This window comes from Thamnophis sirtalis, unplaced genomic scaffold, assembly GCF_051295495.1.
Source record: "Thamnophis sirtalis isolate CommonGarterSnake01/CBP01778 unplaced genomic scaffold, rThaSir2_p1.2 scaffold_12, whole genome shotgun sequence".
NCBI classification, from domain to species: domain Eukaryota; kingdom Metazoa; phylum Chordata; class Lepidosauria; order Squamata; family Natricidae; genus Thamnophis; species Thamnophis sirtalis.
Window position 1 is genome coordinate 49832655 of NW_028261392.1, and position 24254 is coordinate 49856908.

At 43.6% G+C, this 24254-nt stretch overlaps 1 protein-coding gene across 11 annotated transcripts in view; it reads right to left on the minus strand.

Annotated features, from left to right (window-relative positions):
- Positions 1-23115, minus strand: part of MAP7D2 (MAP7 domain containing 2) — a 104734-nt gene extending 81619 nt beyond the window's left edge. For 5 of the 11 annotated variants that reach the window (XM_087726438.1, XM_087726435.1, XM_087726431.1 and 2 more), the window contains exons 1-2: positions 22931-23114; positions 2506-2583 (exon numbers count right to left, since the gene is read on the minus strand). In XM_087726438.1, the coding sequence (XP_087582564.1) occupies positions 2506-2583; positions 22931-22982 (130 nt within the window). In that variant the 5' untranslated portion in view covers positions 22983-23114. Of the gene's footprint in view, positions 1-2505; positions 2584-22930 lie in introns of all 11 variants that reach the window. The other 6 variants (XM_087726428.1, XM_087726430.1, XM_087726426.1 and 3 more) reach the window with 3 other exon arrangements.
- Positions 23116-24254: the final 1139 nt, after the last annotated feature.

Below are 24254 nucleotides of genomic sequence, written 5' to 3' on the forward strand. Positions count from 1 at the left end.
ACCATTGGGGCAGCCAGATTCTTAGCTGGGATGACTGGATGAACCACACTCAGTTTGGAGCTGTTGTACTGGGGAAGCCTGGACAAGGCATCAGCTATAAAGTCCCCGTCCCCCCCCCCAGGATGTATATCAGGGTAAAGTTGAAACAGTTGAAGTGTTGTGCCCAACGCACTTGTTTAGGTGACAGTTTACGCAAGGTTTTGAAGGCTTCTAAATTTTTGTGATCAGTTCATACTTCAAAAGGGTGTTTCGCCCCCTCTAGGAAGTGTTGCCAGGTCATCAAAGCCCATCTTACAGGAAAAGCTTCCTTTTTCCATATGGCCCATCTCCTCTCTGTCTCTGTAAGCTTACGTGATGTGTAAGTGCATGGTTGCAATTTACTCTCAGCGTTTGTTTGAAGTAATACTGCTCTTACCTCCACGTCACTGGCATCAGCCTGTACCACGAATGGCACATCCATATCAGGGTGTTTCAAAACCGGTTCTGCTGCAAAGAGTCATTTTAATTTCTCGAAAGCGGCTTGACACTCCATAGTCCAGTTCAGAAGCTTCCCCAGCTTTGGTTTTGTTTCGCCTTTAGATTTTATAAGATTCGTAATGGGCAGAGCGATGCTAGTGAACGAGGGAATAATTGACGATAACAATTTGCAACGGCCTGCTTGCCAGAGGGCTCAAAGGCTACAGAGTTCGAAGTAAACCTTTGCTCACAGACGCTCACTGCTCTCATTGACATGCGTGGGCCAAGAATTATGCCAAGTGGACCAACGAACAGTGGGCCAAGGTCATCTTCAGCGACGAGAGCAATTTCTACTCTACTGGGAATCAGTGCAATAAGTATGTCAGAAAATTTCCAGCTGAAGAATTTAGGCCGTACTGCCTGAATCTATCTGTGAAGCATCCATTGCAGGTGATGATCTGGGGCTGTATTGCTGCTTCTGGTATTGGTCAGATACAAATCATGCAGGGAATCATGAATTCCAAGCAGTATGTTGAAGTCCTGGAAAAGATCATGCTTCCTTCAGCTCAACAACTTGTAGGGTAGGACTTTTACTTCCAGGATGATAATGCTCCTTGTCATCGAGCCAAGTCCGTCCAGCAGTGGATGAAGAAGCATGGTGTTCGACTCCTGGATTGGTCAGCTCAGAGCCTGGATTTGAACCCAATTGAGAACTTGTGGGCCAAGATTAATTACAAAATAAGCAAAAAGCATCCGAAGACCAAGCAGGAGCTGATTGAATTCATTATTGCAGCCTGGCACCACATTGTCACCAAAGATCACGTACAAAGGCTTATACAGTCTATGCTGAAGCAATGCCACCTGATGATAAGCAATAAGGGCTGGCCAATTTCATATTAGTAACCATGTTTGGTTATCTAAAAAATCCTTTTCAGGGCCACAAACAATAAAAATGTTAACAAAACACTAGCATTGGCCTTAGTCACTGCAACACATATGCCACTGGGTATGCATCAGTTAATCTGTTTTCATAGTCATTGTAAGCATGAAAGAAAATTCACAGCGCCCAACCAAACAGCACCAAATTGCAAAAAGCTTATGCTTTTCACAAAAACCACCAATATTTATTTAAATATAACAATATTAACATAGCACTTAGAATAAAATATCATAAAAGCAATTGGCCTATCCAAAAAATGTCATAAAACATAAACTGTGAAGCATGCAGGACCTTTCACACAGCTGTATATACTGTATAGAAAACAAATGTCCTAAAGGAAAGTATATTGATTTTTAATGAAAAAAGGTAATTCAGTGGTTACAGAGTACCAAATATCTGTTGGATAGAAAAAATGGGTTAACTTTATTGAACAGGAACCATATCCATTGCACAGGTCAATTACAGTTAAATATTCACTAGTATTAGTTGTCGAATAAGGAAATAACATACAAAATAAAACACTTAGCTCACTGGTGTTTTATTTTCTTGAAAACATTCAATCTAATATATTCCTGTGCCAGATGATTAATCGTTTATGCAGAAAAAAATATTTTTTTTTCCTAGGAAATTAATACAACCCAGGAAATCTGGATATAATATAAAAGCATAAGTAAACCTTTCATATGCATACCTTAGTAAGTGGAGAGAAGTTTACTCTGACCTCATAATAGTTGACAGAGTGAAACTAGATCTACACATTTCTTATTCTTCTAAATTGATGTTGCTTGCTTGATTTTCAAATGTTGGTGATCATATTCAAGGGGCTCTTATTGCTTTAATAATACCAAAGTATTGGTAGACTGAAAAATCAAAATGTACAGTAGCTACGCTAAAGACTGGGGATATTGGATAGAAGAGTTGTAAATATCTCTGATCACAGATGAGGACAGCAGGAACATGCATCCTAATGAATTCAGTATGAGTCCTCCATTTATTCATCTATACATTAACTATACATCTTCCTTAAGTATAGTTAGTAGTCAAAAAACTCAAGGCTACATATCAAAAGTAGATTGTTTTTGTTTATTAGATAAGAAAATAAAACTTACCAAAATATTTTTCTCTTTCTTCTCTTCTTTCTCTGGCTTGTCTTTGCCTTTCATCTGTCTTCAGAAATCCATCCACAGCTAACAGCGGAAAAAATGAAAAAAAAAATGAAAAATCAGCTATAGCAAAGTAATTTATTTTTTTGTCTTGACAATTTTATTATAATTTTACTTCAATTTACATATTGTAAGATTTATTGATCAATATTAATAAATGAGGGGTCCTTACCTGCACGGATGTTACCTAATTAGGGCAATGAAAGGTCTGTAAGAAAATGACCATTGGCTTACCTGAAGGGTCCTTCTCTGTGCGCTGTGGGAGTCCAAGCATGGGTTAAATTAGTCTGGTTGCCCAAGGACCGAGGTAATCATTTTCTTTAATCATGCCTCCTGATCCTTCTTAAATGCCAGATTTTTGACAAGCTCTGGAACCGAAGAAGGATGGTGATATGATCAAAAACCGGACTGGATCGGATGCCCCCGAAACCCTGGACCCGAAGACCCTGGGCGGGGTTGGACTCTCCCGCAGCGCACAGAGAAGGACCTTTCAGGTAAGCCAATGCGCTCTGCTTGGAGAGTCCAAGCATGGGACATACCCAAGTTAACTGTCACTAGGGTGGGAAGAAGGTCTGTCCAGGGAGTTGGTCGTGGAAATAACTCCCTGCAGGACTCTTCTGCCAAATGATGACTCGGCTGAGGCAAACATGTCCAATTTATAGTTTCTGACAAATGGCGATGAAGATGACCACATTGCTGCTCTGCAGATTTCGTCTATTGTTGCTTGGGCTGTCCAGGCAGCGGTGGTGGCTGTGCTCCTCATAGAGTGAGCGGTGATATGACAAGGAACTGGTTTAGACTGGTGCTCATATGCCACCACAATGCATGCCCTCAGCCATCTGCCGATAGTTGAGGATGTTACCTTTCGTCCCATGGATCCTGGCTGGAACGATATGAAAAGGGCCTCAGACCTGTGGAATTCTGCTGTTAGTTTAATGTATCTACGTAGGGCCCGTCTGACATCCAGAATATGCCAGACCCATTCCCTTGGGTGTCTGGGGCACAGGCAAAAGTTTGGTAAAATTACCTCATGCACCCTTTGAATTTTTGGGATGAAGGCCGGGTTCAGGCAAAGCACAACTCTGTCCCGATGTATAATCCATAAGTCTTCCTGGACCGACAGAGTGGCCAGTTTCAATATTCTCCTTGCCGATATTATAGCAATGAGAAAAACCGCCTTAAGCGTGAGGTGTTGGAGAGAAGCTGCGCGGAGAGGCTCAAAGGGAGCTGAAGTTAGAGCTTATAGAACAACCGATAACTGCTAGGTCGGGTACCGGTGGACCGGAGGGTGCAGGTTGGAGGCACACTTGAGGAAACACCGGACTTTCGGTAGTCTGCTGAGGGACTGAGCTGAATCTCCAGACCAAACAGTGGATAGTGCAGCAACCTAACGATGGAGGGTGTTGGGCTCTAACTGTTGGGAATATATTCCTAATGGTGGGTAGGCAAAATATATCTTTATACAACAACAAATGGTCGTTGTTGCTTTAAATGAGTGGTTGTACTTATCAGGTGTAATTAACTTTACTATAAGGAGTCAAGGGAGCTCTCTCTCTCTCTCTCTCTGCTTGTCCTATGCTTGATGACTGGAATGTGAACTGCGACTGTAAGCTATTGTTTGTTCTTTGAATTGTGTTTGGACTAATATCTACTATCTACTATCACTGCTTGTGAAGCAATTATCGGTAGTAAAGCTACTTGTTTTTACTAGCAGTGTGTGCAACTCTATTCGTGTGTTTCTACTAGCAACGTTTTTCTCTCCAGCTGCACATTCCGCTGCACTACTTTCTGTCTCCCAACGGAGATACCCCTAACACTGGTTATGGGCCCAGTGTACCCAGTGTACCCAGAGTTCCAGCTGCAGCGTTAAGAGAGTGGAGTTGCTACACACGTTATAGTTTTGCAAACATCTGGTTAATCAGAAATACCTGGGAAGAAATACCTGGGAAGATGGCACAAGGCCAAACTCCGAATTTATTGTTGGTCACCCGGCTGGATGGCACAAACTATGTATATAAAATGTAGTTTGCTATTGCGTAATGAAGGGCTATGGGACGTAGTACAGACCCACCAGATATCGCTGCCTGGGATGCAAACAATGATGATAATGCAAAGAAGATTGCAGAGTTCCAGAGAGGGAATGAACGGGCGTTATGCATTATTGGTCTCACACTGGCTGACCAACAACTGAGTCATATCCGAGGTGAACAGTCTGCTGCAAAATGTTGGAACAATTTAAAGAAACTATATGTTCGAGACTCTGTGGGGGCTCATATTAATATTACAAGAAAACTCTTTAGAACACGGCTCACCAAAGGTGGTAAATATGTTAGCACATCTGAACTACATGAAACAGATGTTTCAAGAAATACATGAGAAAGAGTTAATTTTTTCAGAGCAGCACCAAGTTTATATTATTCTCTCATCACTTGATGAAAGCTACAATGATTTTGCAACAACTTTTGAAGTTCTATCTCAACAGGACATTACATTGACCTCCACTACCTCAAGACTGCTGGAAGAGTCTAGAAGAAGAGAAGATAGAAAACAGTTAAGAGAGAGGACGCCAGAGAGTAATGATTTACCTAGTTATGTATATACTGTAAAATGTTGTTATAATTGTGGTAAGAAGGGTCACATTGCCAGGTTTTGCAAAAAGCCAAAACCACAGAAACCTCTAAAATCTAGAAATCATGAGATTAATGTGACTATAGCTAATAATGCATCATTTAACCACAATTTGTGGGTTATTGACAGTGGGGCATCGAGGTGTATTACTAAAAAATAGAAAAAACTTTGTAAAGTTGGTCACAAGTAAACAACATTTCTTTAGCAAATGGGTGGAGGCTAGAGGTATCGGGTGAAGGTATTGCTAAATGTCCATGTATTGCTGAACCATTGCATATGTTACAAGTACCAGAAATTAGGTTTAATTTGCTTTCAGTTAGGGTTTTGGTTAATCGTGGCTACATTGTAACATTTAAAGGGCATAATTGTTTTATTGAAAAAGGGTGTATTAAGGTTACTGCCAAGCTACAAAATGGGTTATATGTAATGCCTGATTCCTATGTTGCTAATTCTGTGTGTCCGAATGTTAAACCACACAATGAGTGTATTCACTTAATGCATAGGCGAATGGGACATATCAGTTACAAAATGTTCCAAGAAACAGTGAAGTCAGTTGATGGAGTGAAGATAAAGCTATGGAGCCAGTATATAAATTGTAATGTTTGTAATGAACAGAAGAGTAGAGCTACTCCGGCTAATAGGTTAAACGGGTTTAAGACCAAGAAACCACTAGAAGTGGTATTTGCAGACTTAATAGGGCCAATCAAACCTAGTTTGGGGGGTGCCTATGTATTAAGCATTTTAGACCACTATTCCAGATATGGTTTTTGTTTTTTGTTAAAGAACAAAACAGAAACATTTCAACAGTTCACGAACTGGGTTAAATTTGTAGAGAGGAAAACAAACCATAAGATTGTTACCATAGTGACTGATAATGGTACAGAATTCACAAACTCCCATTTTACAACTATGTTGCAAAAGGTTGGTATACAACATAAACGTTCTGCACCTGATCACCCACAGCATAATGCATTTGTGGAAAGAAGAGGACAGACATTGCAATCTATGGTTAGAACAAGGTTGGCTGATGCTGGATTGCCTGAATCATTGTGGGATGAGGCGATGATGTGTGGAAATTGTATTTTAAACAACATAATTAACACCACAACTGGTGAAATACCATTCACCAGATGGTATGGCAAGAAGCCAGACCTCAGTTACATACATATATTTGGAACTCCAGCATGGGTTCATATTCCCTCGCAATTAAGACATAAAGGACAAGAAAGAGCTCAACAGCTAATTTTTATAGGCTACAATTCTAACCACAGGTCATACAGGTTTTGGCAAAGAGGATCAACAAAGGTTATTAGCAGTGCAAATGCCAAATTTATGGAACATATAGGGTGGAATAGATTAGATCCAAATAATGAAGTGATTATAGAAACCAAGCCAAGCAGTAATGAAGATGATGAGAAACCAGGATTGAATAATAAAAATGAGTTGTCTACTGAAGAGAGAGTAATAGAGCAGGAACAAGTGAAAATAGAAAGTTCGGTGATAGGTCCTGAATTACCAAGGCATTCAACAGAGTAACTAGGCTACCTGATAGGTATCAGGCACCTATGGCTTATCAGGTTAACAAAGTTCCTGCAACATACCATGAATTGACCACATTTCCTCTAGAAGATCAAAAGGAATGGAGAACTGCAATGACTAAAGAACTTAAGTCTTTGCAGAATATGAAAGTATATGAAAACACTGATTTACCTCCAGATAAGAAAACAATTGGTAGTAAGTGGATATCTAAAATAAAAATGCAGCCTGCTGTCTGTGTGGGAAATGCCTGGAACACAATAAAGCTCACCCACTTACCTCCTGCTGGCAGGCTGCGGTGAGAGGAGAGGCAGAGGATCCGGAGGGAAGCCGATCCGAGCCTTCCAAAAGAAAGAGGCTGGGGGAAAGTGTGTGTGCTATAACTTGGCTCTTTGCTTGGCTTCCTGCCTCCTCCCGTAGTATCCACAGTGCTCCCTTGTGCTCTCCCTCCTCAAGTGTAGTTTAATTGCAGACGGAGCCATGTTGCCTTTTCAAACTTGTAATCAGTGAATCTGGGCTGGATTTTTATATAGTTTTATCCAGCTGTGTGTGTGAGAGAGAAATGATGGGGGCCACTTGGGGAGGGAGAGCACCAGCGAGCATTGAGGAGACCACAGGAGGAAGCAGGAAGCCAGGCAAACAGCCATGCTGTAGCACACACACTTTCCCCCAGCCCCAGAAGTATCCACTATGTAAAAATCCAGCCCATCTTCACTGATTACAGGTTTGAAAAGGCAATGTGGCTCCGCCTGCAATCAAACTACACTTGGGGAGGCAGAGCACAAGGGAGCCAGGGTCCTTCCTTCCAGCCTTTGCCCAAAGCCCCGCACAGCACCAGCAGGATGAAGTTTGAATTCCTGCCCCTCCCTCTGACCCACACGTACCTTTTCCAGCTGCTTCAGAGAGGACTTCAACTCTGCTCTTGCCTTGGGTCCTCTGAAGAAGCCCCGCCCTTGCTTTCTTTTCTTTGAGAAGCGCCTTGCAAATGGGCTGTGGGGCAGGGGAGCGTACCGCTATGGGGGCATGTAACAGCTGTCACTTACTCTGCTACTGCTGAGTCACAAGAAGAACGAGCGCCCTCTACTATGAGGCAGGAGAACTGCGTGCCTCACCTAGTCTGACTTTTTAGACTTTTAAGCCTCTGCTTAACTCTGCTCATGCTGAGCGATCATAAAATGCCTAAAAAGTCAGACTAGGTGAGGTACGCAGTTCTCCTGCCTCATGGTAGAGGATGCTTTTTAGAGGCTTTTTTAAAGTTAAGCAGAGTCATCCACGTTGAGGCAGCAGCTAGCTCAGTTTAACTTCCGTTCTCGCCTGAGGGATGAGCTCACTGCAGCCTCACCAAAAACTCTCGCCTGACTAGTTGAATGGTAAATGTGAAAATTCTGCAATTTTAATACCAAATAATGTAAAACTGGTGAAGTTAAATGGAAAATAACTTTATGGTACAGATCAGTAGATAAATACAAGCACTTAATTTATTTTTTCCTTTTACATTTTTTTTTCTTTTCATGATGAAAGGTGAGGCTGTGCCTCACCTGACTGCACGTCACTGCCTGTATCATAACGTTTTCCCTCTAATAATCAAAACTTAACTATATCTAATTTAGTTCTTTTTATTAACCTTTGTATATAATCCAAAATGATTTCTAATCCTCTTTTCATGAGTACCATTCAATATTCATATCCAATTATTACTTATCATTAAATAACACATTGTATACATTATTATCATTATTATTATTCATTTAATTATATCTATTATTACTAAGTTTCAGTAACTTTAACTAGTTTTAAGTTATATTCTTCCATCTATCAACCTGTATCTTTCCAATAACAAAACGATCTCATATCTTCTGCCATTTGTGGTATCAATCCTCTAGTCAGCTTCTTGATCAGCTTTGTATGGACTTCTCTTAGCAACTCCTTGCTTATAAGATCTCTCATATAATCTTGGTGCCTTCTTTCTGTTTCCTTATTCAGTTTGTCTTTGATTGTCAGCAGTGTTATCAAAACTTTTGCTAGTGAAATTTCTTTCTTTAAATCCATAGGTTCTTTATCTTTTTCTATATCTTGGTCCTTGAAGTAGATTTCCTCTCCATTTAATTCCTCTTTCTGTATTCCATTCTTTCCATTTTCAGGAACAAACCAATTACCATAGATATCAGCAGATTTGGTCTCTTTATATTCATTTTCCATTTTGGTGTTTTGGGTTTGAATCACCCCGTTTTGCATTTGATGAACATTTTCAATTTTTTCATCGTATTTTCTTGTTATGTGCTCTAAGTATTCCAATTGTTTCTCTTCTTTATTTAATAATTTCTGTAGTTCTGAAAGTATGTCTTGCAAAGTCAAGACCTCCATTTTTTCTGGGTATTGTGTCATTTCTGACAAACACAGCAACCCTAGCTTAAAAGATTTCTCCTCTCTGGTCAAATTTCACAGGGACATCTGTGCGTTCTTATCAGTGTATAGCCAAAACAAAGCCTTGGGGCACCAAGTCAGCAATCAGTGAAAGAAAAGAAGAAACGTTCCGTTTTGAATATTCAAAGAGTATTCTACTATTTTAAGAATGTAAACACTCTTAAAGAGTTTCTTTTTGTAAATAGCCACGGGAATAAAGCGGAAAACTTTAATCTGTGAATTACAGAGAGTCACAAAGAGAGAAGAAGAAAACTTAGTCCATCCGTTTCAAAAGGCTTGCATAGATTCGATCCATATAAATAACACTTAAAAAGTAAGACTGTCCAAAACCATTCCAAATTCAATTCCGCTGCTTAGTTCTTCTATTCTGTAATTTAAATTGGTTTTTGAGTTTTTATAAGCGGACTAGTTTTTAAAACAATAAAAATTCCTCACCAACTGAAAACACTTTCTCTTTCCATATCCTTCCGTTTTGAGCTGCCCCGACTTTGTCAGCCTTGTGGCTGGAATTTTTGTCACCAGTTTGAAGATCTTGTCTTGCTTCTTTCGAGGATTTTGCGATATTCCCGAGATCAGCAAGATGTATTCTTCCTGTTCACCATCTCTTCGGGACGGTTTAGGTCCATTGGGACCACCCAGTGGCAAAAGTATTGGCTGTGGTAACGGCACTTTTAAAGTATCAGACAAAATTATCTTTTAATACTTAGTGAAAGGTAAACAAAATCTAATTCTTTGCTTTTGTGCTCTAGAGTAGAGGTCCCCAACCTTGGCAACTTTAAGAGTTGTGGACTTTAGTTCCCAGAATTCCTCAGCTGAGGAATTCTGGGAGTTGAAGTCTGCAGACTTTAAAGTTGCCAAGGTTGGAGACCCCCTGCTCTAGAGCATCTTGAGTTAGTTTCAGCACAGTTCATGGACCACCAATTTGGCAGGATATAATAGGATGTTGGCTTGCAATATAATCTCTAGATTCAATATCTCTAGATTCAATCTCTAGATTCTACATACCTTAAAATAATCTACACAATTAGCTAATCACAACAATACAAGAAAGTGTGGGGTAAAAATATTCTTTCCAGTGTGGATGACCTGCAAAAATGCGCTTTGATTATGCTTCTGGGCATTTGAATTTGAAAGTTTATTTATAGGCCGCCCTTTTCCCTGGGGGGACTCAGGGCGGCTTACAACTCATGGGGAAGGGGATACAAACAATGACACATAAGAACAATACATAATTAAAAAGAACACACCATTCATACCATTTGGGGGGGGGGGTTAAATCTTTAGCCCCAGGCCTAACGGGATAGCCAGATTTTAAGGGCTGTGCGGAAGGTCTGGAGGGTGGTGAGGGTACGAATCTCCACGGGGAGATCGTTCCAAAGGGTCGGAGCTACTACGGAGAAGGCTCTCCTCCGTGTAGTTGCCAGTCGACACTGACTGGCAGATGGGATTCGGAGGAGGCCTAATCTGTGTGATCTAATTGGTCGCGAGGAAGTAATTGGCAGGAGGCGGTCTCTCAAGTATCCAGATCCACTACCATGAAGGGCTTTATGGGTGGTAAGTAGCACCTTGAAGTGCACCCGGTATCAACAGGTAGCCAGCGCAGCTCGCGGAGGATAGGTGTTATGTGGGTGAACCGAGGTGCACCCACAATCGCTCGCGCGGCCGCATTCTGGACTAGCTGAAGTCGCCGGATGCTCTTCAAGGGCAGCCCCATGAAGAGCACGTTGCAGTATTCCAGCCTAGAGGTCACAAGGGCACGAGTGACTGTTGTGAGAGCCTCCCGGTTCAGGTAGGGGCGCAACTGGTGCACCAGGCGAACCTGGGCAAATGCCCCCCTGGTCACAGCTGACAAATGGTGGTCAAAGGTCAGCTGTGGGTCCAGGAGGACTCGCAAGTTGCGAACCCTGTCTGAGGGGTGTAGTGTTTGACCCCCCAGCCTGAGAAATGGAACACTTGCCAAATTATTGGGAGGGAAACACAACAGCCACTCGGTCTTATCCGGGTTGAGCACAAGCTTGTTAGCCCTCATCCAGTCCCTAACAGCTTCAAGGCCCCGGTTCATCACGTCCACCGCTTCATTGAGTTGGCACGGGGTGGACAAATACAACTGGGTATCATCCGCATATTGATGGTATCTTATCCCGTGCCGCCGAATGATCTCGCCCAGCGGTTTCATGTAGATGTTGAATAGTAGGGGGGATAAGACCGAACCCTGCGGCACCCCATATGTTAGGGGCCTAGGGGTCGATCTCTGCCCTCCAACTAACACCAACTGCGACCTGTCCGAGAGGTAAGAGGAGAACCACTGCAAAACAGTGCCTCCCACCCCCACCTCCCGCAGTCGTCGCAGAAGGATACCATGGTTGATGGTATCGAAAGCCGCTGAGAGGTCAAGGAGAACCAGGATGGAGGTGTGGCCTCCATCCCTGGCTCTCCAGAGGTCATCGGTCAATGCGACCAAAGCGGTTTCTGTGCTGTAACCAGGCCTGAAGCCAGACTGGAATGGGTCGAGATAACTAGCTTCCTCCAAGGACCGCTGGAGCTGGAAGGCCACCACCTTCTCAACAACCTTCCCCACAAAGGGGAGGTTGGAGACTGGACGATAATTGTTAAGAACGGCTGGATCCAAGGATGGTTTCTTCAGGAGGGGTCTCACCACCGCCGCTTTAAGTGCGGAGGGGAAGACCCCCTCCCGAAGGGAGGCGGTAACAACCGCCTGGATCCAGCCCCGTGTCATCTCCCTGCTGTTAGCAACCAGCCAGGAGGGGCACGGGTCCAGTACACAAGTGGAGGCACTCACAGCTCTCATGGCCTTGTCCACATCCCCCGGGGCAACATCCTGAAACTCAACCCAGCGATGATCTATCAGATTATTCCCTTGTGCCTCAGCTGGATCTGCAAAATCGGAGTCCAAGTCCGACCGAAACCGAGCAACTTTGTCCGCCAAGAACTGGACGTAATCCTCAGCCCTACCCTGCAGGGGGTCCCCCGTATCCCTCCTATTTAGGAGGGAGCGGGTTATCCTGAACAGGGCGGCTGGGCGTGACTCAGCGGATGCAATCAAGGTGGCAATATAAGATCTTTTTGCCATCCTAATTGCCCTGATGTACTCCTTGATGCAAGATGTTAAAAGTGCTCGGTTCGATTCGGATTTGTTGGACCTCCATGCGTGCTCTAGGCGTCTCTTCCGGCGCTTCCTCTCCCGGAGCTCCTCGGTAAACCAAGGTGGCCTCCGGAATCCACTGCCTCGGAGCGGCCGTAGTGGCGCAATCCGGTCAAGAGACTCCGTCGCTGCTGAGTTCCAGGCAGCAACCAGAGTCTCCACCGGACTGTGGGCGAGGGTATCAGGAATAACCCCAAGCTCCGTCTGGAACCTCAAGGGGTCCATAAGTCACCTGGGGCGGAACCACCTGGTCGGTTCCTCCTCCCTACAGTGGGGGTTTGGTCTCCGAAAGTCAAGCCTCAGTAGGCAGTGGTCTGACCATGACAGGGGTATGATCTCATTACCCCTCAGACCAAGGTCACAAGTCCACTGCTCCGAGAGAAATACGAGGTCGAGCATGTGACCCGCTGAGTGGGTTGGGCCCCGAATTACTTGGGTCAAGCCCATGGCTGTCATGGAAGCCATGAACTCCTGCGCCCCATCAGAGTGTTCACCGAGCGAAGGCAAGTTGAAATCCCCCAGAACCATAAGTCTGGGGAACTCAATTGCTAGCTCGGCTACCGACTCGAGGAGCGAGGGGAGGGCTGCTGCAACGCTGTTGGGAGGCAGGTACGTTAATAGCAAAACCACTTGACCCTTGAGGTCCAACTTCACCAGTAGGGACTCACACCCGACAAGCTCCGGAGCAGGGATCCTACGAGGTGCTAAAGACTCTTGGATAACAATAGCCACACCCCCACCCCTTCCCTGAGCTCTCAGCTGATGGAGCACCTGAAATCCTTCTGGGCACATCTCTACGAGGGGGACTCCTCCCTCCGGGCCCAGCCAGGTTTCAGTAATATATGCCAGGTCTGCCCTCTCGTCTAAAATTAAGTCCCGGACGAGGGGAGCCTTGTGAACTACAGACCTGGCATTTAGCGAGAACAGCCTGAGACCAGGGTCCTGATTACTCGCGCCATCTGGCCTTGGAGTGGGACTCATAGGGCCGGAAGGAGGGATCTCTGTAACATAGCGAGCCCTCCTTCCCCGGTAATGGCCAGCCCTAAAGTCCCCGCCATATCTGGCAATGTATGCCAACACTGAACAATATTGCTTACCATTAGTTTAGATTGTTGCATATGAGATGAGTTTCACTAATGCTAGTTACCTAATCTATTTCTTCACCATCATACTAGATAGTGTTATGCAAAAGTCCCAACTAACCATAATGCGCAGTAAGATCAATTTACTGCATATGAACTTCACAGTATAAAGGTCCACAGTATAAGAGAGTTAAATATGAATGAAAGAAATAAATAACCAGAAAGTTTGAACTGGTGTCACCTAAATTGTTATGGTAGGATTGGTGATACTTGCATATTACTCTTCATTTAATGGTGATAATGAACAACCAGATAATAGTTTTAGGAAAACCTATGCAACAATGTCAGTGAATGCATTCCACAGTGGGAAAACAATATTTTGATTGTGACATGAATGAAGACAGGAAAAAATGATTGCGCTATTCAGAGATCTAAGAATGAATGAGAATAGTGGAACCTCTGATCATGAACGCTTCTAACCACGACCAAATCGGGTTCCGACCAAAAAAATTAACATTTTTTTCGCTGCCAATTTCCTGTTCTGCACCATTTTGTTTATGTGCCAAATTTCCAATATTAGGTTCGGGTCATGACCAAATCGGTTTGTGACCAAAGTTATGGAACGAATTATGATCATGACCAGAGCTTCTACTGTATTTGATAAATATCTCCTTAAGAAAAGAAATCTGTCTTGAATATATGATTTAAGGACAAAACTACTCATAAGTGCATATGACAAAGGAAAGAAAATAAATCTAAATGTATGCCAGTTTATGTTATAAATTATCATATAATAAATTTCTGTACATTGGTATTAGTGAGGAACTAAGGTGATAAAATGTTCTGTTTGGGACAGACAGGTTTTGGCAGTGTCAAGAATGGATCTTTTAAAAAATGAAAATGGAAGGAAAAGAGAAAAGAAAAGAAAAGAAAAGAAAACCCTTTTCAAGAAGACAGAAGTCAATACAGAATTACTGCAGAAAATATCAAGGTAAATCTAGCATGAAAAACATTAGAAGCTTATAGCAAGGTGGTAAGCTAAGATTATCAAGGTTATAAGCTAAGGTCTCAGGCCTAAAAGAAATATCACGGGCATCACTTGGATTAGTGGTATGGTATTTCACATTGCCATACCTGGGTCCCAGGGTGGTCTTTCTTATGAACATAAACATAAAAATGCAGTAATTGATGTTATTTACTGGCTATATATACAATGAGATATAAAATTGCTTTTTAATGCTAAAATATTTTACATTAAATGAAATGTGTTCATCCAAAGGGCTGCATGGGGGGATGACACAATGAGGCTCAGCCGTCTTTCGGGCCTATCTCCGGAGAGAGGCCCAAAAGAAAGCACCTGGTTGGGCACACAGTGCCCCAGCACGTGCTCTCCCCGAGGATTGCCTGTCTGCTGCCCAGAAGTGGTGAGTTGCCCTCTCACGGTTTGGATGCAGGACCCAAGGTGGAAGGGAGGGTGAGTTGAAAGTTGAAGTTGGACCTAGGGGTTCAATTGGGCTTGCTGTTGACGTATCTACCTCCCAGCTGCGTCACGACGGCCCTGCCTGTGCTGCTAGAGGCAGTAGCCGGGTTGGCGGTGAAGTTCCCCAGACTAATGGTACTGGGGGACTTTAATCTGCCGTCTCTTGGTGAACACTCAGATGGGGCAAAGGAGTTCATGGCTTCCATGACAACCATGGACTTGACCCAGGTAGTTCAGGGTCCAACTCATAGAGCAGGACACACGCTTGACCTTGTATTTCTCTCGGGGCAGTGGAGACGTGATCTCGAGTTAAGGGGAATAGAAACCTCGCCTTTGTCATGGTCAGATCACTCCTTGCTGAGGCTTGACTTCAGGACGCTACTCCCCCATTGCAGGGAGGTAGAGCCGACTAAGTGGTTCCGCCCCAGGCGCCTGATGGACCTGGAGGGATTTCAGAGGGAGCTTTGAGAGATACCTGACTCCCTTGTCCGCAATCCGGCCGAGTCTTTGGTCGCTGCCTGGAACGTTGCGGCGGCTGAAGCATTGGATCGGATTGCGCCTTTGAGGCCTCTCCGCGGCAGTGGATCCAGGAGGGCACCTTGGTTTACCGAGGAACTCTAGGAGATGAAGCGCCAAAAGAGACGCCTAGAGCGACATTGGAGGGCTAGTAACTCTGAATCGGATAGATCACTATTAAGAGCCTTTATCGGGACTTACTTAGTGGCGATACAGGCAGCAAAATGTACTCATTTTTACGCTCTTATTGCGTCCACGGAATCTCGCCCAGCCGCCCGGTTTAGGGTGACCCGCTCCCTCCTGAAAGGTGAGGAGGCGGGGAAACCCCTGCAATGAAGAGCTGAGTTCGTTCAGTTTCTGTCGGATAAAATCACTCAGATTCGGACAGACCTGGACTCCGCTTGGGCAGTACCATCTGAGATGCCGAGGGTTAGTCTTAATCGGATTTTCTGGGATGAGTTCGAATTTTTCACCCCTGAGGAAGTGGACAAGGCCATGGGAGTGATGAGTGCTTCCACCTGTTTATTGGACCTGTGCCCCTCCTGGCTGGTTTCGACCAGCAGAGAACTAGAGCTGGCTCCAGACGATAAATAATGCATCTTTGCAGGAGGGGTCTTTCCCGCAACCATTAAAGGAAACAGTGGTAAGACCCCTCCTCAAGAAGCCTTCCCTGGACCCAGCTATCCTCAAAAACTATCGTCCTGTCTCCAACCTTCCTGTTTTGGGGAAGGTTGTTGAGAAGGTGGTGGTGCTTCAACTCCGATGGACCTTGAATGAAACGGATTATCTAGACACCTTTCAGTCCGGTTTCAGGCCTGGGTATAGCACGGAAACCGCTTTGGTCGCCCTGACCAATGATTTCTGGTGGGCCAGGGATAGAGGACATTCCTCTATCCTGGTGCTTCTTGACCTCTCAGCGGCCTTCGATACCATTGACCATGGTATCCTTCTGCGGCGCCTAGGAGAGGTGGGAGGGAGAGGCACTGTTTTACGGTGGTTCTCCTCTTACCTCTCTGACAGGTCGCAGTCGGTGTTGGTCGGGGGGCAAATGTCGACCCCTAGGCCCCTCAAATGTGGTGTGCCACAGGGTTCGGTCTTGTCCCCCCTCCTATTTAATATCTACATGAAGCCGCTGGGTGAGATCATGCAACAGCATGGGGTAAAGTACCACCAATATGCTGACGATACTCAATTGTATCTTTCTGCCCCGTGCCAGCTCAGTGTAACAGTGGACGTGATGTGCCATACCTGGAGGCTGTTAGGATCTGGATGGGGGTGAACAAACTTGTGCTCAATCCCGATAAGACTGAGTGGCTTTGAAAGCTGCCCCCGAAGGACAGCTTAGACAGTCCATCCTTAACCCTGGGGGGTGAAAATTTACGCCCCTCAGAGAGGGTCCGCAATTTGGGGGTCCTCCTGGATTCACAGCTGAAACTGGAACATCATCTATCGGCTGTGACCAGGGGGGCCTTTGCCTAGGTGTCTGGTGTACCAATTGCGGCCCTATTTGGATCGGGAGGCACTTCAAACGGTTACTAACGCCCTTGTCACCTCAAGGCTGGATTATTGCAATGCGCTCTACATGGGGCTACCCTTGAAAAGCGTTCGGAGACTGCAGTTAGTCCAGAATGCGGCCGCTCGAGCGATATTGGGTGCACCGAGGTACACCCACATTACACCTGTCCTCCGCGATCTGCACTGGCTACCAATTGGATGCAATTCAAGGTGTTGGTTATCACCTTTAAAGCCCTACATGACTTAGGGCCAGCGTATCTTCGAGACCGCCTACTGCCACATACCTCCCAGCGGCCAGTAAGATCCCACAGATTGGGCCTCCTTCAGATGCTGTCAGCCAGACAGTGTCGGCTGGCGGGCCCCTGGAGGAGAGCCTTCTCTGTGGCTGCTCCAACTCTTTGGAATCAGCTACACCCAGAGATCCGGATCATACCCACTCTCATGGCCTTCAGGAAAGCTGTAAAAACTTGGCTGTTTCGGCAGGCCTGGGGCTGTTGACCTCACTGTTGAGGTCCAGCCCCGATTAGAATGAATGTATGAAGTGTTGCTATTTTAAACCGTTTTTTTTCGTTATATGTTCGTTATGTGTCTTTTTCCCCTCTTTTTTGTAAGCTGCCTGGAGTCCTTCGGGATTGGGCGACATATAAATGTTATTTATAAATATATATATATGTATGTATGTATGTATGTATGTATGTATGTATATGTATATGTATATGTATATGTATATGTATATGTATATGTATATGTATATGTATATGTATATGTATATGTATATGTATATGTATATGTATATATATGAATGAATGAATGAATGAATGAATGATATGGGAATTATTTTATCAATGGTTAGAGAATAAAAATGGAAATAAAGGAGATTAAAGAAGAGTAGAAAATAGAAGGACAGATGTAAATAATATGATAATTATTTGTATAATATTAGGAGGATTATTATGCTTAATATTATTATTATATTTTTATTAGAAGATATGTTAAGAGGAAAACATGAACAGGTTTACTAAGCTCAATTATTTTATATACTGTAAGATTAGAGAATTAATATATATGTAGTGAATGATGTTGTAAATTCTGATGGTTATTGCACAGAGAAATTTGTACCCAGATGACATACTGTTTAAGAAAGGATGGAATGTTAATAAAAACGTTTTATTAAAAAAAAGAAAAAGAATAACATTTTTCTCCTTCAGCAATAGTAAATTCAATTATTATGGTAAGATTAATTTGTTAAATTTTTTGGCAGAATTCTGTATTTAAAAAGATACAACAATAAAGCAAATTTGAGAAGCAGATTACAGCTTTATACCAGAGAGTTTATAAAAGTAAATATACCAAAAGACAAAATTGAAATAATAAAAGATACAGAACAAATTTTATTTGATAAGATAAATATGGTATTGGAAGTGGATTTACAACTGACAGACCAAAATAATTAATTACAAAAAATGTTTCATTGGATCTAAAAATGAAACTGGCTTAGATTTTAAATTTTAAAAAGGGAAATACAAATGGCAAACAATGAGTAATCTGGACATTTTTTGTATTGGATTTACAAAATAAGCTTGTTAAAGCCTTAAAGAACTCTACACAACAGTACAAAGAAGAAATGAAGAGGTCAAATTATATGAAAATGTTTGATTGAACCAAAGATCAAATATTAGAAGTAAATAAGGAATTTAAGATTGGTTTATTTGAACAAGGTTAAAACTAGATACAGGGTTCCTTCTGACAATCCTTCATGAACATACAGCTGACACTAGGATTGAAAATATGATGTTTCATAGATTGTTTATGCATAAGAAAGGGAATATGGGATGAAAATATACTTGTAACTTTACTGGGAGTGAAAAAAATAGTGTCACTCAATTTGCTTATACTTGTTTGATGAAGATTGAAAGTCACTTCATTATATATTTCTCTTGGGAACCAGACCCCCCCCCTGAAAGGGGCAACTGGAATAGTGCTGCTGGCGACCCCGCCTCGAAACGACTGATGGTCCTGGGACCGGTCAGCCTGTTGGGAGTACAGCCGATGGGGCGGAGCGGAACTAGAGGATGGTTCCGCATTCCGAAAAGGCTGCCTCCTGTAGGAGTAGGAGCCCTTCTGGTCAGATTTCTTAATGACCGATGGCATCACTTTCTTTTTGTCCTTGTTCTCTACTAGGACCGGGTCCAGGACCTCCCCAAAAAGCTTGCCCCCCTTAAAGGGAGCAGAGACTAGCTTCCACTTGGAGCAGATGTCCACGTTCCAGTGTCTAAGCCACAAGAGACGCCTCTTGTAATGACATTGGACGCCAGGGCCCACGAGGCGAATTTGGCCGCGCTCAGGATGGCATTGGCAGTATACTCAGTGGCTGCCACAATCTTATTGATATCCTGCCTTAATTTGGTATCCCTGGCCGGAATCTTAGTCAATAGTTGCCTCAACCAGAGAAGGGCGGCCCTGGAAAGGAAAGAAGCCGATGCAGATGTTTTAATTGCCCAAACGGCCGCTTGGTGCGTCTTATGACAAGCGGTCTTAGACTTCTTATCCTCCGCCTTGAGACTTCCAATAAATCAGGCGGGAGGACAGAGGTAGAGGTAAGGGCTGCCACAGGAGAATCGATAGGAGGTAGCTTAAGCAAGTCCTCCAGACTGGCATCAACCATGTACAATTTCTTATCATTGCTACTGGGGGTAGACATGGTGGCAGGCTGCGCCCACTGCTTCTGAACCATGTTAAGAAAAAGTTTGGGGATTGGCACTGTCTCCTGGGCTGTCACTGGTTCCTCAAAGAGGTCCCCAGAAAGGTCATCTGGGTCATTAACCGCCTGAACTGGGGGCTTGGATCCCATGCGGGTCGCTATCTTAGCCTTATCCAAAACCGTTTTGAAACTGGCTAGTTTAAAAAGACCTCAAAAGGTTGGCTTTTCGGAGGTGCCACCCTCGTCCCCAGAGAATTCAGCTTCTTGCCTGGGTAGGAAATCCTCCTCCTCCCATTCCGAATCCTCAGAGTCTAGAGAAGAATGTGGAGACTGGGGATCTTGGGAGACAAAAGCATTTCTGGGAGCTACTGTGGGTTGCAGATGCCGGGTCTTGAAAGTGCGCTTGCCCCTCTGATGCATGCCTGCCTCAATACCCTGGGAAATAGCTCTGTTAATGACCAGAATATTAACATGCAGAACAACCAGCGGAACATTATTTTATATTTTATCAGTTGTGTGGAGAGAAATTGGTAATTCCTTCTTTGCTCTCTGATTCTCTTTGGTATCTGTTTGAGGGTTATGACTTCTTTTCTTTTATAGACCAGCTGTTCATCCCTTCTTCTTTTATAGATTTCATCTCTGACAGCTTTTTTTGCAAATCTTATATGCATTTCACAGGGCAACCTATGTCTTTGTGCATAATTAGTAATGCATTGATTATTGCTTGCTGGAACACTGAGCCAAATGTCTTCTCATAGTCAATGAAAGCCATGCACAGAGGCATGGTGTACTCATTGTGGGTTTCAATGAAATTGAATGTGTGTATGTGTGTATGTGTGTGTATGTATATGTGTGTGTGTGTATATATATATATATATATATATATATATATATATATATATATATATATATATATATATATATATATATATATATTTTATTTGTGCTGATAAATAAATAAAGGGAGACTAATAAAAAATAAAAAACACAAATATAACAAAAAGCAACAGTAAAAATATTGGGTTTCTGTCGTGATGGACTCTTGTGACGAGCCGATTGACAGATGTTGGAAGCAGTTAGCTTCCTCCCATAATTGGGGCTTACCAGGGGTTGTGACACACACACACACACACACACACACACACACACACACACACACACACACACACACACACACACACACACACACATATATATATATATATATATATATATATATATATATATATATATATATATATATATATAAATAATTTGGCAACATATCAATTATACGTTCTATCCTATTTATCAAAATAAGAGTTTATTTTTTGCCACAATTTCTGGATCTCAAACAGTAGCAAACCAAAACCAGACAAATACATGTCTGTTCTTCCTCTGGACATATAGAAGAAAAAAAACCTTCACTGGCAATTTGCTTCGGTTCCCTTTTAGTTGTAACAGAATATTAAGTTCTAACTTAACCTCCAAATGGCTGTCACCTGAGGCCGCCTCGCCTCATTTCCTCTGCCCCGCCAGGTTGCAGAAAAATGAGCAGCTTGATTCTCCGCTCTCATTTTCCTCAGCCTCCGCGCTATTGGGATATGTGTGTTTGGGGGGGGGGGGGTTAAACCATTGCCTTGCGCCAGAATTGATAGGAAATAAAAGGCTGAATTGTTTTTAGCCTACTTACCTCCCCAATATGCAAAAGATCACTTGGAGTTAAGTAAGACCTTTAAATGATATTTGCTTCAAAACGCTTAAGAAACTTGGAAAGGAAGGCTTGGCTTTTAACTAGTTCTAATCCATCTCAGTAACAGATGATATTTCTTCAGGCAACCGGCAAACTATGATTTAGGTTTAAGGATTGGATTCTGAAACGTTTTGCTAAGATGGCATATCTGCCAAATCAAGGAACAAAATCATGCCCCCTCCCCCAAACAATTTTGTCCTGTTTAGTTTTGTTCTGTTCTTGGTTATTTTCTGTGAGTTTGTATTTTATCCCTTGAATAAAAAAAAATGGAAAAAATATATGAAGTTACTTAGTCTAATATACTAATGTAACACATCTTGTTTACACATCATGATCAGTTCTAAACTATGGATTTATAGATCACAATTGCTGTGTTCACACAATAGGTTAAGCCAAAAACAAATCATAGATTAGTTGATTGAGCCAAACCAATACGTCCCTTGATTTATACTTTATAACAAAATGAAGCCCCTTTGCCTTAGTACATGTTCATACATCTTATTCAGCCCTAGGCAAATGAAAGATTATTTCACTACTTGATATAAGGAAAAGAGGAAGTCGCCATGAAGTTTTAAGACACATTAACTTGCTGTCAGGAATCTTTCTAATATTCCACAAAGAAGACATGATTTTTTGTTAATTTGTTTAAGCAAACAGTTGAAGTTCCTTCAAGTGTTTTGGAATAGATTCTTCTACATATAGCTCATATTTCTTATTTAGCTGATTATACTTCTGCTAACATTAACTCATTGTAAAAATAACAGCAATTGAATGTTTTACCACAATCAACGCATTACATGACTGGAGTAAAGTTAGCGGCAGGGCAGCTTTTGCCTCTTGAAAGCAGGCAAAAGCCGCCCCGGCGCTATGTCCGGCATAGAAGCGCCTCTATGTCGGACATAGCGCCGGGGCGGCTTTTGCCTGCTTGCCTCATCAGCCATAAACCTCACCGCAGGGACACACAAGGAATTTAAAAATCTTTATCATTTCTAGCACAAGGATGTATTTCACTTTCCCTTCTGCCAAAAGAATCTATTCCTAGCATTTTCTAAGTCTTTGTCTGGAGAATTTTTTTAAAAAACTGACTGCTGTCTGGGCGAAAAAGCCCCACCACACAAATATCAATTGTTTATCCTTCTTCTTACTTCACCTATTCCTATGCTAGTTAATATCTCAGACGGCTAGGAATAAAACAGCACTCTTGTTTCTTCGGTCCTCCACCTCCCGCAAGGCCTCCATTCATTACTGTTGTACATCCAACCTTCCATTCCTCACCTTCCCAAGACTGTTTGCTTCCCACGTAATCATTTCCAACGAACCCGCCTACCAAATGCCACTGCACACACCCTCGCAAACAAACCTCGCTACTACAGAGTGGCTCTTTATGAGGCTTGTGTGGAACCGAAAAATAGGAACACCGGGTGGCGGCTACAATTTGGGCACCAAAAACGGGAGGACACCTGCTCCGAGGGAACCCGGAGCGCCAGCAAGGAAGACAGGGAGGTCCCAGGCAGCAGGCTTCCCCACAAAGTAGGTGGCTTTGCTTACAAACCACACCCACAGAGGATCATGTCACCTATTCCTTCGCCCCTACCTGAAGCCCGCGAATACAAGGGAGACGCTCGGGATGTTCCCGGCTCAGCCATCTTCCTCCTCCGGCACCCTAGATGCTGCTGCTGCTGCTGCTGCTTACTTTTCTCCCCAGCAGTCTGCTACCTCGCTTAAAGAACCGTAACCGATAACAGTATCACTCTTGCTGCTACTGCGCGGCCGCCACCGCACAGGCGCACTTCGTTTCGGTAGGACACCTGACGCGTCGTTAGAGAATTGGAGAAGCAGAAGAGGGATAGAAACGCTAGATGCTGAGAGCGCAATTGCTGAAAACCAGGGAGCCTGAGCGGCCGCATAGCTTCTGGCGCTTTCCAGATGTATATTCCTTCTCTCCGAGACTCTTCCTACCTTGTGGTTAACGTGTGGCAACCTGCTCGTGCTCCCCCCCCCTTTTTTTTTTGCCTCGGGCATCAGCAACTGTTCTGCAAACTGCTTCCTACTGCGCGCCAAAAGGATTCGTGACGGTTGCCTTTGATCCCGAAAGCAGCCTTCCGGTACTCTGTGAGGCAGAGAGCAAAATGCAAAAAGTTGCTTCGGGGGGTTGGATGAGGTTCCAGATTTACGCTTAAGCACTCCTTTCAATTAACTGGAAAGTTAAACTAAACCACGCGGTCGAGAAACTAGTTCGGGCAGAACATTTTCTCCCAAATGTTTGTATTTTTCCAAACCAAAGTGCAAACGCATCATATGCTTTCCCTCGGATCATTGTAGTGAAGCTTATTTGGACAATTTCTCCCAGTCCTATTTATAGGCTTTCTTTTGAGATATCAGGAAGAATACAGGGGTTACCATGGAAAAGAGATCAGCAAAAGAGGAGGATTTTCAGATTGCTATCTCAAAGCATCAAGGAAGTTAACAGGGAAAAAATGCTCAGAGAAGCAGAGGTAATCCTCCAGTTTTATATAACAGATGTCACCAACCGGTGGTCTGTGAAAATTTTTTGGTGGTCAGCGGCGCACCCCGGTGCAGGAGCTGCTCCTGGGCCATTCCTGTGACTAGAGCTCTGAAATATGGGATTGGTCAGGCAGCTCGTGATGGGGGGCTTGAAATCTGTGGAGGTACGTGCAACTTGCAAATTTGCAGGAGGTGCAACTTGAAGGAGTAGTGCAGCCCTTGCTGGCCAGAATGAGATAATGGTGCTGTTGCAGTAAGGGGTGGGGCAGGCGGGCTGAAGCAACGGGTGCCAACAATCCACGGCTCTTTCATCCCCCTACTGTGGCTTCGTGTCGGCTGAACCCACCACTAGCTGACCCGGCCCCTTGCCCTCCCCTCCCACTCACTCCTCGCCTAGCCTGAGAAGGGAAGAC